Source organism: Nymphalis io, chromosome 4, assembly GCF_905147045.1.
Source record: "Nymphalis io chromosome 4, ilAglIoxx1.1, whole genome shotgun sequence".
NCBI classification, from domain to species: Eukaryota; Metazoa; Arthropoda; class Insecta; order Lepidoptera; family Nymphalidae; genus Nymphalis; species Nymphalis io.
Window position 1 is genome coordinate 7,461,885 of NC_065891.1, and position 15,662 is coordinate 7,477,546.

At 34.0% G+C, this 15,662-nt stretch overlaps 1 protein-coding gene across 2 annotated transcripts; it reads left to right on the forward strand.

The window, feature by feature from the left end:
• Window positions 1–4,321: 4,321 nt before the first annotated feature.
• Window positions 4,322–13,643, forward strand: LOC126781931 (probable glutamine--tRNA ligase). 2 transcript variants are annotated; one of them, XM_050507052.1, is made up of 12 exons: window positions 4,322–4,544; window positions 4,627–5,025; window positions 5,339–5,453; window positions 5,534–5,902; window positions 5,979–6,166; window positions 6,622–6,848; window positions 8,234–8,370; window positions 9,506–9,677; window positions 10,419–10,656; window positions 11,001–11,146; window positions 12,425–12,614; window positions 13,509–13,643. In XM_050507052.1, exons 1-12 carry the CDS (start codon window positions 4,428–4,430, stop codon window positions 13,554–13,556), a joined length of 2,346 nt encoding a protein of 781 aa, XP_050363009.1. In that variant the 5' UTR covers window positions 4,322–4,427; the 3' UTR covers window positions 13,557–13,643. The 2 variants fall into 2 exon arrangements, with proteins under 2 accessions (XP_050363009.1, XP_050363010.1); XM_050507053.1 differs by having other exon boundaries at window positions 4,442–4,544; window positions 4,631–5,025.
• The last annotated feature ends 2,019 nt before the right edge of the window (window positions 13,644–15,662 follow it).

Below are 15,662 nucleotides of genomic sequence, written 5' to 3' on the forward strand. Positions count from 1 at the left end.
TTTTTTTACAACGATGCATATAATTTACGCTAGCTACCTAAATTCCCAAAACTATCCGTAGGTACGTTATCTGAGGAATCTATATTTCACACATGTGTATATATAAGGGTCTATTGCTCGTAATGGGAAGTAATAAAGTTCCCAAATGAGGTGCCGTGATGACCGGTCGCCGGGTGCGGCATGCGTGTTTATTTACTCACACGTACAGAATTATCAGGTGATATTCTCCCACGCATTTCAGTCTTGATAACAATAAAGGTACACTTCGATTGTACCTTATACGTAATCATCAGCTATTGTATAACATTTTCAATTACCCTTTCATAAGTAAACCTTTTTTTATCTTACCTAATCGTTCCTTGATTATGAATAAAACGTTATTTCATAAATATTTTCTAATATATAATATTAATTTAGCAATATTACATACAATGATATTGCTCATATTTTCAAAGTGTTTACATAAGGATCAATGAAATATATTTTATATTTATAGGAGAAATATTTCTCCTTTCATAAGTTTTTCAAAAGTAATTGATACGCTTTGGAAAAGTTTCGGAGCTCTTGCTTCTTAAATTCCTTGTTAGTTCATAGTTTATACTAATTATTTGAAAACAAATGCTTGGATGCTTAATGAAGTTTTAATACTGTGCTGCCAATATTGTTAAACGATTCCGTTTTAGTTTACCTTGACCTGATTATGGCGACGACGAAAAGATAATAAATTTAATTGGAATTTGGACAAAAAGTAAACAACCTAACGGCATCACATTTGTAAAGCAATATATTATTTACTTTTTGGTTTTTATTCATACAATTATTATTGCTCAACAATTCGAAAAAGGCTCGAGATGGCTCAGTGACTTGTACGTATATACGTTGGAGGCGTACCCCGCGTGGAGTTCAAAGAGGGAGATCCTAGTCCATGACGTCGGACAAGACCTCTCCTTGCGAGCAATCATGTCGGCGATGCTCCGCAGGGGATCGGCGTGGAGGGCCGCAGCCTGCTTCTGTGAGACCGTCATGGTCAAGAAAGAACGGAAAAGGGCCGATCCTGCTCGGCGGAGATGACGTCGGCATCGTCTCGGCCCTCCCACAGCCCCAACGCCCGGGGCTTAGGACGATACGTTAGGGGGGCCCCGCGTGTCCTATTTCAAGCGGCCCTGACTAGGTGGCCGTACGCACTAGCGAGGAGTGCGGGGGAGCGAGATTGCCTGAGGAGAGCTCTATCGAGCCACGAGCGGAGCACAGCACGGGAGGGGCCGCCGATGCGTTACATCAACACGATCCCGCAGCCTTTCCGATCCGTGATGGACGGCCATCGCAGTGGTTTTAGTGGGTAAGAATAACACACAACCCGCTTTCCCCTCATGGGACCCGGGTACCTTTATGAAGGTTTCCACTGCGTGAAATAAAAAATGGAACTAGTACATTTGAATTTTAACCGAAATTTGTGGTTTAAATGTACTTAATTTATGATTATAATTCATCTTGTGAAAAAGAGGTAATAAAAATATTGTTAATTTTTATGCTTACTTTATCTGTTTATATTTTAAATTCTATAAAGTTTGTTTCTTAAATATAGGAAAGCCTTCTGAACTACTTGCCAAAGTGAGACAGTGCTGTTTAAAGTATTTTTTTGTATCCTTTATTTTCCATCTCTGATCTACCCTGGATACTACTAATCTAGTTATTATCCTATATATTTATCTTCATTTCATATATAATATAAAAACGTTACAATAAATGGTCTATAAATAATTATGCTTCAATCAATTTATTTTTGTATAGTTTTATCAATATATTTGTCTATATATGGTATAAGATTAACGTAACAAACTTGATTAGACAAGTTTATAATTCAACAATTTAGCCAACGAGCCATGAAAATCATCTTTATGAAAAGCGACTATTTTGACGTGATTTGCATAATTTGTTATTTATTGCTTTAACGCTGATTACAAAAATATGATATCGAATAACTTTATAAAGAAACAAGAGTTAATGATAAAAAATAGCTTTAACAAAAAGTAATATTCCAAACTTGCGGATGGTATACATTGGTAGGGCTTTGTGCAAGCTCCTCTAGGTAGGTACCACCCACCCATCAGATATTCTACCGCAAAACAGCAGTATTTGATATTGTTGTGTTCCGGTTTGAAGGGTGAGTGAGCCAGTGTAATTACAGGCACAACAAGACTGTTGACATTTCTTCCAATGCCAATGTCTAAGAGCGTTGGTGACCACTTACCATCAGGTGGCCGTCTGCCTTCCTATTCTATAAAAAAAATACTAGTTATCCTAGTTAGTCTTGATTTCGCACGGTTATTTATAATTATGTATAACGTCCGCGGCTTCGCCCGTGTGGTAATATCCATACTTGGGCTTCAAGCTTTTAGCAAATTAATATTAGCAAAGCAAGCAAATTTTATCAAAATCGATTCAGTGGTTTAGCCCATTAGTATAGAATTAGTAGAGATTTCCCTCTTAATATTATTTTAAATAATGAGATTTAATTAAATACCACCATTAAATCAATATCAAGTCAAAGGACCTTTTTATTTCCATAGTATATCTTGTTATGTGAAAGAGTGAAAGGCGTTTTTGTTACAGAAAATGCTTAAAACTAATATGTTAATAAATAATAATATGAGTAATAGTTCAGACGCCGTTAGCCATGTGGAATTCTTAAGCTTCTGAAAATAGTGTTTTGACGTCTTGATTTTTGTCTAATTGTAAACAAATTGAATTAAAATTAATTTATTTGTTCATTACGATATTATTATGAATTATAAACAATCCCAGATAAACTGACTAAATAAAAGAGAAAATCAAAACTAATTCCGGTGCATAGATAGGTAGAAATAAACATAACAGGCTATAACAATATTTGTGACATATTATTTTTAGATATATACCATGAAGCTCTGAACTATGTACCTATTAAACAACTTATTATCGGTAATACGGTTTACCGTTTGTACTTTATGTAATAAAATGGCTAACACTAGTTATTTTACTAGCTCTTTTAGATTATTAATATAAATAAAATATCTTTTCTTTTCTCAATAAAAAAATATTTAGCAGCTTAACCAATTGAACGTTAAACTTATCAAACATAAAGATTTACCTACATTTATGCACCTATTAGATTACACTAACCCATTTAATCACGAAAATCTTTTTTTGACGATTGGATTACGAAACCGCGACTTTTGTCCAATTATTATGATTTTTTTTCCATTAATGTTTGTCTTCTTTCTTCAAGTAATAAGTTCAACATAATTATGCACGGGCCTGAGCCAAGTTTATATTGAGGCGATAAGTTAGAAACTTTCAAAATAGGCGGCACGTACCTACTTAGAATTGTAGCCTTCTGTAAAAGTGTGTAGTGTAAGTTTTTAGTGAATTATTATTATTAACAAATTAAATTCAAAATTATTAATTTATATAATTACTATTTTATAAGTACTTACTACTTACATTACCTAATTAATCATTAATTCATTTATGCATAATTACGATTTTTAATTAATATACATCAATAAAATCTCAACGGTATACCTACATGTAGCTTGGCAGTGCGAAAATCATAGTTTGAAATCTGAGCCGTGAAACTAATTGTAAGTCGTAGGAACCTACTCCCCTTAAGGAGAGATCCGCCGAGCAGATCATGAGCAGAGAACAGCACGACTGGTCTGCAGATGCATTATTTTGACGAGATTTCGGGGCCTCTCTAATCCATACGAGTTCGGACGAGGCATACTCTCGACGCTGATCTGCTTATAAGCAATCTATACATATAGACCCTTGCAGCTGTTACTTTTATTTTTGACGATATTTCATTAAAATACTTTTACTTAGTAAGAAAAGAAGAGGTTTATTCAAAATCCAAACAAAACAACGGTTGCGTCGTGGAAAGAATAGCGGTTGTGTTGGGACGGACTTGCTACAGATAAGTTCAGTCAGATTCAGGCAAATTTGACTATCCCAGTTTTAAATTAATTACCTAACATAAATACTTTCACTTTAGATAATATTATATGATTTATGAGAAATATATACCTAATAAGTTTTTGTTTTTATTTTTACCCAATACCAATGGGAATGCTTCTTTGTAATAAAAAATAAATAAATCTGTTTCCTATATAGTGTCAATAGTTGAACGTCATATTTTATTTTTCGTAGATCGTAGATGTTAAATGTAATAAAAAGGTGAAAAAAATCATTTCGTGTCTTACTACTTAAATGTCATTGTTAAAATGTCAAAATTGAAGTTGTCAATTTCAGCTGAACGTGTTAAATCTGTCATCATGTTATTTGAATTCCATCAGAGAATTATTATAGCTTTCGACAGTAGTGGTTAGATAAATAGATTTAAAAGTGTTTTTTACTTAAAGACATCACGCTTTACGGTTTTAGACAAAATGTCTACCGAAGAAACTGTAGAAAAATTTAAACTTCTAGGATTAAGTGAGCAAAAGGCTAAAGAAACCTTAAAAAATGCCAACGTTACTAAGTTTTTACTTGCCTCATTGGAAGAGGTTAGAAAGCAATCTGATAAATAAAAAACTTTATGAATTATAAAACTAAGTGTGAAGTTTTTTATTATGTTTAATTTTTCAGGTAGATATACAGAAAGTTTCGAATAGCGCTGGACTATTGATTTACCATCTGGCCACTAAGATTAAACCGCAAATTAGCGACAAACTTTCATTAATTTGTAAGTACATTGTAGATGGTAAATTTGATTCTACATTAAGAGTTGATGCTGCATTAGAATATTTATTAAGTCATGTCAATGAACCTAAAGTAGATGTTGAAAATTTTGAGAGTGCTTGTGGAGTTGGAGTGGTGATTACACCTGAGCAGGTTGAACAAGCTGTTGAAAAACATATGGCTAAATATAAAGAAGAACTTATTCAAAAAAGATACCGCTTTAATTCTGGTATTATAATGCAAGCAGTCAGAGCCGATTTAAAATGGGCAGATGGAAAGGCTATTAAGAATGAAGTTGATGTACAGGTATTTACTCATTTCTAATACAATGAATAAATCTACAAAATCTTCAATCTCATTATCTTGTGTGATCTGTTTAGATCAAAATTAAATTTAAATTGAATTAGTAAGCAGCAATAAGCTCAATTTTTATTATTCACACAAGTGATTTAAATTGAAGGAAGTAGTAAAGATGAAAATTGTTACAACATATTTTATAATATGTTTTAATTTATTGAGAACTTTGTTCGTTAAATTTTATGAATAAGAAATATTATTGTTTATTAATTATACCGTTTGTTTCCAAAAAAAATATATGTGCTAAAATTTATCTTTGCAGATTTTAGATTTATTAGGTCCAAAAACAGAAGCAGATTTAGCGCCTATTCCTAAAACTGAAAAGAAACCTAAAGGTGGGGATGCTAATAAAAAGATTAAGAAGGAAGAAACAGCCAGTATGTAACTTATTTTAATTAACTTACAATTTAAACTTATTAAGAATAAATATGTTAAAGTTTATTCATTTATATTGTAGTTAGTAAAGCTTCCGAAGCCCCTGTAACGAGTGGAGAAATCTCTGGAACACTAACTATGCCAGAATTGATGAAAAAGTTACCTTTTCATGTTCCTGGAGAAAACTATAAAAGTGATGGCTATGTTGTTACCCCTAACACTAAGCGCCTTTTAGAAGAACATCTTAAAATTACATCTGGTAAAGTTAGAACCAGATTCCCTCCAGAACCAAATGGTATTCTCCACATTGGTCATGCTAAAGCCATTAATATCAATTTCGGATATGCATCAGCCCATGATGGTGTGTGTTTTTTAAGATATGATGATACAAACCCTGAGAAAGAAGAAGAGAAATTCTTTATTGGAATTAAGGATATGGTGGAATGGTTAGGTAAGATATAAATTTTGATAGTATATATTTTTTATGTTAATTTCAATTATTCTAAAGATAATGTAATTCTATTCAGGTTATAAACCTTACAAAATTACACATTCATCTGATTATTTTGATCAGCTTTATGAATGGGCTGTTAAGTTGATCACCAAGGACCTTGCATATGTCTGTCATCAAAAATCTGAAGATATAAAAGGTTTCAACCCACCTCCTTCTCCTTGGAGGAATCGACCTGTTGAAGAGAGCTTGCAGTTGTTTGAGGTATTTACATTTTGTATAAAAATGTTTTTTAAGTAACCTATATAATATAGTATTTACTGGTGGTAGGGCTTTGTGCAAGCTCGTCTGGGTAGGTACCACCCACTCATCAGATATTCTACCGCAAAACAGCAATACTTGATATTGTTGTGTTCCGGTTTGAAGGGTGAGTGAGCCAGTGTAATTACAGGCACAAGGGACATAAAATCTTAGTTCCCAAGGTTGGTGGCGCATTGGCTATAAGCGATGGTTGACATTTCTTACAATGCCAATGTCTAAGGGCGTTTGGTGACCACTTACCATCAGGTGGCCCATATGCTCGTCCACCTTCCTATTCTATAAAAAAAAAATAAAATAAATAATAAAAAAACATATATTCCAATCTAATATTTGTGAGATTCAGTAAACAGTGTTTATAGTATAATTTATTAAACATTTTCAAATAATTTTATATTAAGGATATGAAACATGGAAAAATTGATGAAGGTGAGGCTACATTAAGAATGAAGATTACTCTTGAGGAGGGCAAGCAAGATCCAGTTGCATATAGGATAAAATTCAAACCACATCATCGGACTGGCAACAAATGGTGTATCTACCCTACTTACGACTACACTCACTGTCTCTGTGACAGTATTGAGCATATCACTCACTCTTTGTGCACCAAAGAGTTCCAGTCAAGGAGGTATGAATTATAATAGTAATGCTCAATTATATTATGTATAAATATTTCCTATAATGTTACTATATTATAATTACATTTTATATTCTTATATTAAGATAAGATAATTCTTATAATAAGCCGAGATGGCCCAGTGGTAAGAACGCATGAATCTTAACCGATGATTGTGAGTTCAAACCCGAACAAGCACCACTGAATTTTTATGCGCTTAATTTTTGATTATAATTCATCTTGTGCTTTACGGTGAAGGAAAACATCGTGAGGAAACCTGCATGTGTCTGCAGTGGGACATTCATAGACTGTTATGGTTATATTAATTATATAATGTGATTAATATGGGAATTGTTATGTTGATATAAAAATGCAATATAACTATATAATTAGTGGTCAGTTTTTGTGCAGAATTATCTAGTTAAACATCACACAATTATTATACTCCTAAACATTAACATACTGTATAAATGTTGTTTATTAGGTGTTTAAATAAAAACCGATGTGTAACTTTCGGCCATAATTGATTAACTATTAGAAAGAAGAGGACAAAGCATTGTTTGACTATTTACCACCAAAACATTTATAGGTAAATTTGTTACACTTAATGTGTAACTTATTTATGTGTACTTACTTTCGACTTGAATGAGTAAACCGATGGAAATACTATGCAAGGTACATAACATCTATGATTCCATGATAGGGGAGCAATAACAATGTAAATAATAGTTTTATTTTTTATTTTTTACACTCCCAATGTCAATTAGCATTTAATACTACATTCCTTCAGGTGCCCATAGGTCATTTTAAATTTTCTAATAAAAAATAAGACGAGCCGGTTGGCGTGGTTGGTAGATACTTGCCTTTCACGCCGAAGGTTGTGGGTTCGATTCCCACCCAGGACAGACATTTGTGTGCATGAACATGTCTGTTTGTCCTGAGTCTGGAAGTAATTATCTATATAAGTATGTATTTACAAAAAGAAAAGTAGTATATGTAGTATATTGGTGGTAGTTTACTGGTGGTAGGGCTTTGTGCAAGCTGGTCTGGGTAGGTACCACCCACTCATCAGATATTCTACCGCAAAATAGCAGTACTTGGTATTGTTGTGTTCCGGTTTGACGGGTGAGTGAGCCAGTGTAATTACAGGCACAAGGGACATAAAATCTTAGTTCCCAAGGTTGATGGCGCATTGGATATGTAAGCGATGGTTGACATTTCTTACAATGCCAATGTGCTCGTTCGCTTTCCTATTCTATAAAAAAAAATCATTTGTCTGGTTTCCATAGCACAAGCTCTGTACAAGCTTAATTTGGGATCAGATGGCCGTGTGAAAAATGTCCCACGATATTATTATTATTATTAAGATGTTTCATATCAGTAAATAATTTTTACAGGTCTTCATATTATTGGCTTTGTAATGCTCTAGACATATACTGTCCGGTTCAATGGGAGTATGGACGGTTGAACGTGAACTACACAGTTGTGTCTAAAAGGAAAATTGGAAAACTTATTGATGAAGGAATAGTTAATGGTAATATTTGAATTTTGAATATTTACTTATTCTTTTACTAGCTGTGCCCGCGGTTTCACCCGCATATAACTTAAAAAAGTCACTAAGAGTAGGCTTATAATATTTCAGCATATACAACATATTTAGTTTTATTTTTTAGTTTTGCCGCTCCCGAATAGATAGGGCAACATACAATTGGAATTATACATGTGAAAAACATCATTCTCGAAATCTATCCCGACATACTTGAATTTTTTCCTCTGAGTTTTTTTTATTGAGGCAGGAAATTGTGTCCTTTTAAAACTAAAGTGTAAATCTGTTTTTTTTTAAATAAGTACTTTTTATCAATTAACCGATTTAACTGCGATTCAAAGGGGAAATGCTGCTAGCATTCCACGCGGTCACGACTTGTATTATTTTTAACTGCCTATTTTTATTTGTATATATTTAAGGCTTTACTTCACTTGTTAAATTGGCCGACTAACTGTAAAAAGACTATAGACAACCTTAAAAGAGAGACATATTATATGTACGCATGGGCTAGTTAACCGATATTTACCAGCATAAGCTGAACCCTATTTATTATGATCGATTATATAGATCTGAGTTCAACTTACATTGGAAGAGGACTTATTTTATAGTAATTGTATCGAATAAATGTTCGTTGTGATTCTTTAAATTGACATAACTTTATTATTTATAAACCGATTGAAATAAAACAAACACTAAATGTTAAGTGAAGTTAACCACGATACGGTAGTGAAAACCGCACTGAAATCCGTTAAGCCGTTGCTAAGATTAGCGTGCACAAACGCTCACACAAAAATTCTAACAATCATTGTTTTGGATTCTATTGCGCTGATAAAGGACCCCGGTAATAGTTTTACTCATATATCTTCCATGTACAGACAGCGATCTGTAACAGATTTATTATATGTATAGATAATTTCAATATAGATTTATTTTGTCACCAATTGTGTTAAATAACTATAATTAATGTGAAATAACATGAAAATATAATTTATTAAGTAGATATTAATAGTAGTGACAAGGCAGGACTTGATTTAAAGTTTTTATATTCTATTACCGGATTTTAATTTAATATTAATAATTTCTGAACGTCGGTATTATATATGAGAAATGTTACAATCTGTAGATTGGGACGACCCCCGGTTGTTCACGCTGACGGCGCTACGCCGGCGCGGGGTGCCGGCCGCGGCCATCAACGCGTTCTGTGCGGCGCTCGGCGTGACGGGCGCCGTGGGGGCCGTTGACCCCTCCATGCTGGACGCAGCCGTGCGTGACGTACTCAACGTCTCCGCGCCGAGGTGCGTATACGTCCGCCTGAGTTACAGCCGCTGACTGCACAGGCAATTAAGACCCTGTGCATTCGTAAGACTCTCTCTTAATAGCTCATTTAAATTCGATATTCGCTTATACGATAAATTGCTAGTGACAATATTTTTTAAAATTGCCGACCGGCACCAGTAAACGGGTACTGGTTAGAATAATTATTTAAGAAAAACATTGAAACATCTAAATACGCACACTACTGTAAAACAACACAATAGAAACATGGCACACCACCGTTAATTGGTCAAACATTAGTTGATGTTTCTCAACCTCACAGACTCTGAAGACTTAGAGCATGAGGGCCTAAATGCAATAGTTTTACAAGAATAGTCTGGGCAATGTCAGGACGCGTTAAAATACTTTTTACTTTAACTTGTAAAAGTGTGTCTGTTGTATTTATTCCAAGCTAGCACTTTTACTATGTCTGCGACCCCTCACAGCACATACAGCTTCACTGCGGCAAAGTTACACGAAGCGAAGTGTATTTGTATAAAATTTACAGCGCACAATTTAATAGTTTTTGCGTTAATATAGAAAAACAAACAAACAAAACTTAAATAAAGACGTAACGTCTTTGTTTAAGTTTTGTTTATATTATTATGATATCACATAGTATTCTGAATTATTAGTGAAAATAAAACTAGCAACCTTTATTTTTACGCTATGGCTACAAGAAATTTGGTTTATTGAGCTAATTTGTTTAATTTCTATTTCAGAGTTATGGTTGTCCTTGAACCTTTGAAAATTACGATTACTAATTTTGAAAGTGGAAAACCTTTAACGATACAAGTTCCAGACTTTCCAAATGAGCCAGAGAAAGGATCTCATAGCGTTGTACTAGATAAGGTTGTATTCATCGAAGCGACCGACTTCAAGGAACAGCCGGAAAAGGGCTATCGGCGACTTACGCCCTCTCAGCCGGTGGGATTACGACATGCTGGATATGTTTTAAAGGTTAATAACATTTCTTTAATATTTCTAGTTATATAATTGTCGGTCTCGTTTATAGTTTCACATTTGGAGGGCCTGGGTTAAAACTGCATGTCCGGCTTGGGTTTTTCTGCCAAAAAATTGCCAGTAGCAGCCTGAACTGCAAATTGACAGTGTATACACTCCTGTTTCTCGGAAAGCACGTAAAGTCTTATACCAGCGGATAATGAGCGCGGGGGAATACCTTTGTTTGTGCATTTACTTGTGCATATTATAATAGTTTCTTTTGAATTGATCGGTTAGGCGGACATCACATCAATCATTTTAAAGCTTGTTGTGTATTGTAATATTGCTTTTCTTTTTTTTAGGTATCGAAAATTATCAAAGACAGTACGGGTGCAGTTACTGAATTAGAATGCACTGCGGAATCAACTGAATCGGCAGATAAACCAAAAGCATTTATCCACTGGGTCTCACAGCCAGTCTCTGTCGAAGTTCGGCTTTACGAGCCACTGTAAGTCTAGCAACTTTCTCATATATATACGTACGTCTAATCAAATATACTATGTATGTATGTGTATAAATTTACGTGATATATAGGTAGGGGTTATGTATTTTTTTATGTACATTAGGCATATTTCAGAATTATAGTAGTATTATAAATTCAAACTATTTATTTTGGGAGTAATAATAGTAAAAGGCCAATTTCTGTATAGGCGATGGCATAGTTATAGAATTTTGTTTTTACCAATGATTTTTGTTGTTCTACGTAATTGAGTGGTAGAAAGTATCAGTCCGTAGAGATAAGCGAGGTTCAAAATTATTAGAAACTAATCGCAAAACACAAACACAGTATATACGTTTTGAAGGGAAACCAGAGTGACAAACACAGTAGCAACGTAGAATCTGCAATGAGATTATATTGACATTTGACATAGACACAGTGCTGCCACCTTGATTTTTTAAAGCTCTGCACTCTGAAAAGAGATAGAAAGGGTCAAAAATTTATTAAAGCAGTTTGATTACAAATAATGACTTTAAGCGCCAACTACCCAGTGCTGTATGCCAAATTGAACTGAAATGGACTGTATGACTTCGTTCCGATCGCTGAACTTATTTAACACGTATTAATAATAATCGTAGGCAATTTTATAATATGTTACGTAATGTTTTTGTACTTGCATCTGGTCCGAGTCCCACCGTTTTGATTGGCTGACTAGAACTTTATTCGCCGAATCGGAAAGCTCGGTTCGTGTAAAAAAAATCTCCCACGGCATGGTTAAAAATCAAAAAATTGCAAAATCTACCCCCGCCCCGGAAAATTGTGAAATCTGCGAAATTGGGTTAGATTACATCAAATAAATAATGTCCCCTTTTGAGGCAAAAGGGTCTCACCACTAGAAATGGATTAAATTCTGTCCGGAAAGGGCTAGGCTTGTCTACAGTAGTATGCATGGTCTGGAATGTACAGTATTATATTTATCTTTCACTGTGGTCCATTATGGTGAAAGACAGAAGTTGACAAACGGTAATTTGAATTTATCTTGCCTTACTTAATAGTATGAAATTTAAACTGAGAAATTCAGAAAGGTCAAAAACTACGTATTAATTATTTTTTCAATTTTTTCCATACAATATATTTATTATGTATGTGTACTTTTTCGTCCATGTGTTTTAAGGTAGAACTTGTGTACTCCTGTCACGTGTGTTGATTTTCAAGCATTATTTGTGTTTTTAAATCGGAAGGGGATTAATCGAAACTAGTTTATTATAAAGCGAGTTGCCTGTGTAGATTTAAACACAAAAACCCCGAAGACACGAATGAGGTCCCGGGCGGGTTCCTGTCGGACTGCCGCGCCGACACGCTGCGGGCGGTGCGCGCGTGCGCAGACGCGTCGCTGCGCGGCGCGCGCGTTTACGACAAGTTCCAGTTCGAACGTATCGGCTTCTTCTCTGTTGACCCGGACACCTCGTCGACGAACGTATGTATTGAGTTTATTGCTTAGAAAACAAACTTAATGAGTTTAGAAGTCTTTAATGACATAATTTTTTTAACGATATATTTTATACTTGTTTTAAATAATATTTTTAATTATAAATACTACACTAAACAGTCTATTTGTAAAAAGACATAACTCATCTTTAGGTATTTAATTCATCTACTAAGAAAAATCTAGGATATAACTCGAATTTTCAACATGCCAACTAAAATAAACGCTTTTATATATATATAAAAAAATTATATACTAAATTTATAAATTGATCGTTAGCGTTACTTTTTATCCGTATATATATAGATTCTCACCACACCCGCACGTAAAAAAACTTTGTACATCGTCCATATAAACGCCGTCGTGGACACAAATTCGTTATCAATAAAATTAAAATGCGTATCACTTATTATCACAATATTTTTTTAATTTAAGTAAGTAGTATTACTGGAAGTATGCTTAAACTGATGTAACCTAGCAGTGAATAAATAAGACGAATAAAAATTTGCTATACATACATAAGCTCTATATTAATGATTACTGTAGCTGTGTAAAGAAAAGTATTTTTTGATTTAGCGCTTCCATTAACCGAGCGATGTGCTCCGTCAAAGTTGGTCGTAAAATTCTATCAAATGTTTACATGCTGCCTATACCCGACTCCAAAATAATCGCTACATTTCAATTAATTAGTAATAGTTGACACGGGTACTATAATTTGGAAACATGCTAAATAATTCTAAAATTGAAATAAGCAAAATAGTCGTCAAGACATTAGCTGCTGTTACTTTCTGATAAGTGCTAATTTTCATTACGTTATAACATTTTAATGAATATATTGTGGGTTTCATTTCTTCGACTAACTATTATTATTACTTTTGTTTTCAGATGGTTTTTAATAGAACAGTTTCACTTAAAGAAGACGCTGGAAAATAAAAATATAAATATACTTTTGTCGAATGTATAAGAAAACACCTAAAATTGTACTTTTATATTTATTTATGAAATAAATACTTTATAACATACAGTTGTCTTATTTTACACATCGCATTATATGGAACCTTTGGTTCATTTCATCACTCAATGATCATGAATCCATGTTTTCTATATATTACATAATCATTGCCACTTTTTTGTAGCGTTGAGGGTGGCGAGTACTTATCTAATTTGTATATTAATTAGTTTTGAAGTTGCTGAAACCTTACTTTTTAGTACATATTTTATCACTATACAAGAAAAAATATCCAGGATCGGCGTAGGATAGGTTGCCTTTAACGTAAGTAGTTTCGCTTTAATATTATTCCTATGTATTCTTATTTACAAAACACGATTTTATTAAAGTGGAGCGGAGTATCACTTTAATAAACGACAACGACTTTTAACAAGAATGAGGTCTCACCTATAAATACGCCGTTTTTCTTTTGTCTATCTTTGACCAATTATAAAAAAAAACTATATTTAGTCTTCACTCCAATCGAAAAAGAAGTAAGTAAAGATAAACAAACTGCTTAACAGCTCTGATATTATGCTCTACAAACTATTCTTGATTATTATATATTTATTTATAATACAACATTATTCCATATAACTACTTAGGTATATCCATTTTAATTTTAAAGTTTAATTTTTTTCACGGATTCATGTCCATATGTATATATATAATCGTGTCGTGATATATTTAACCGCCTCGTTGGTCTAGTGGCTTGATGTAAGGCCGTAGACCCGGAGGTCTTGGATTCAATTCCCAGGTCGCGCCAATAAAAAGTTATTGGATTTTTCTGTCAGAAAATTCTGCAAAAGCACGTAAAGTCGTTGGTCCTGCGCCTGAACTCTTTCTGGTCGTGTCGGATTGCCATCCTATAGGATTATGAGCGTTAGGGAATAGAGAGTGCACCTGTGTTTGCGCACACACTATGGCTAATCTCTCTTGAGATTGGCCGCCGTGGCCGAAATCGGTCTGGAGGACATTATTATTGTTATTTTCGTATCCATCAGAGTACGTATAAATTTTTGGAAAACTCGGTTCAGAAAAGGCGTAAAAGACAAAACACGACAAAGGAGTAGATATGCAAAAACAGAAAAAGTTTCGGATATAACTTTTTTGTTATTAGAATATCGATTACGACGAAGCTCAAAAAAACCGTCTCTTCGGGTTAAAAACTTTGTTGTTTAATTATATATAAAATAGTAGTAATTACTAAAGATGAGAAAAATTCAAATCGATGGTTAAAGAAAAAAATATAATAATGTAGGCAAGATGATTAGAAAATTTTGTATCGAAGCATAAACAATGTCAGCTCTACTTTTCCATTCCACTTAACCAAGCGACGTACGGTACTAGCAAATGACTTCTAGCAGCCAGAGCACGACTTCCCCCTCTATATAAGTGAACTCTGATCTCATTAGCGAAAACTTCAGTCAGTATACTCGCCACTCTCCACTACTCCACATGAACAGTTTTCCGTGCCTCCACGCAATAATTAAGCTATCTCTTGGTTCTTTGCGGTCCATTTATGTACGTATGAGTTTAAAAGAGTTATTCATATACCTAAGCCGAATCTGGCCCCTACATGAGCTTTGAAGTCCTCTAGTACATACACGGCTACAGCGCTACTTTTATCTATCAACGCAGCCACAATGGCCAGATAAACCGTGACAGCGACAAAATGCTTTTACAAAGTTTTTTTACAAAAATGCCTTTTCAGCTATTTTCTATACTGCCTCGTCGGTCTGGTGCCTAGCTTTAAAGCTACAGTTTCCTATTATATACTATATACTACAGTTACTATATACTACATAACCCAAGGTCCTGTGTTCAAATCCCTGATCGTGCCAATCGAAATGTTTATTTCTACTTACTAATAAATACTTTAGTTAATAAATGAATCCACACATTTCTTTGTTTCCGTAGTAGTCGCATTGCATTATACGAATTGGAGCCTAGTTCCAAAAACATTGAATCCACTTTTTGTTATTTTACCAAAAAAAACTAAAACCAAAAACCATTAGTGATTTAAAAAACTCTAGAGCCTATACGTTAAC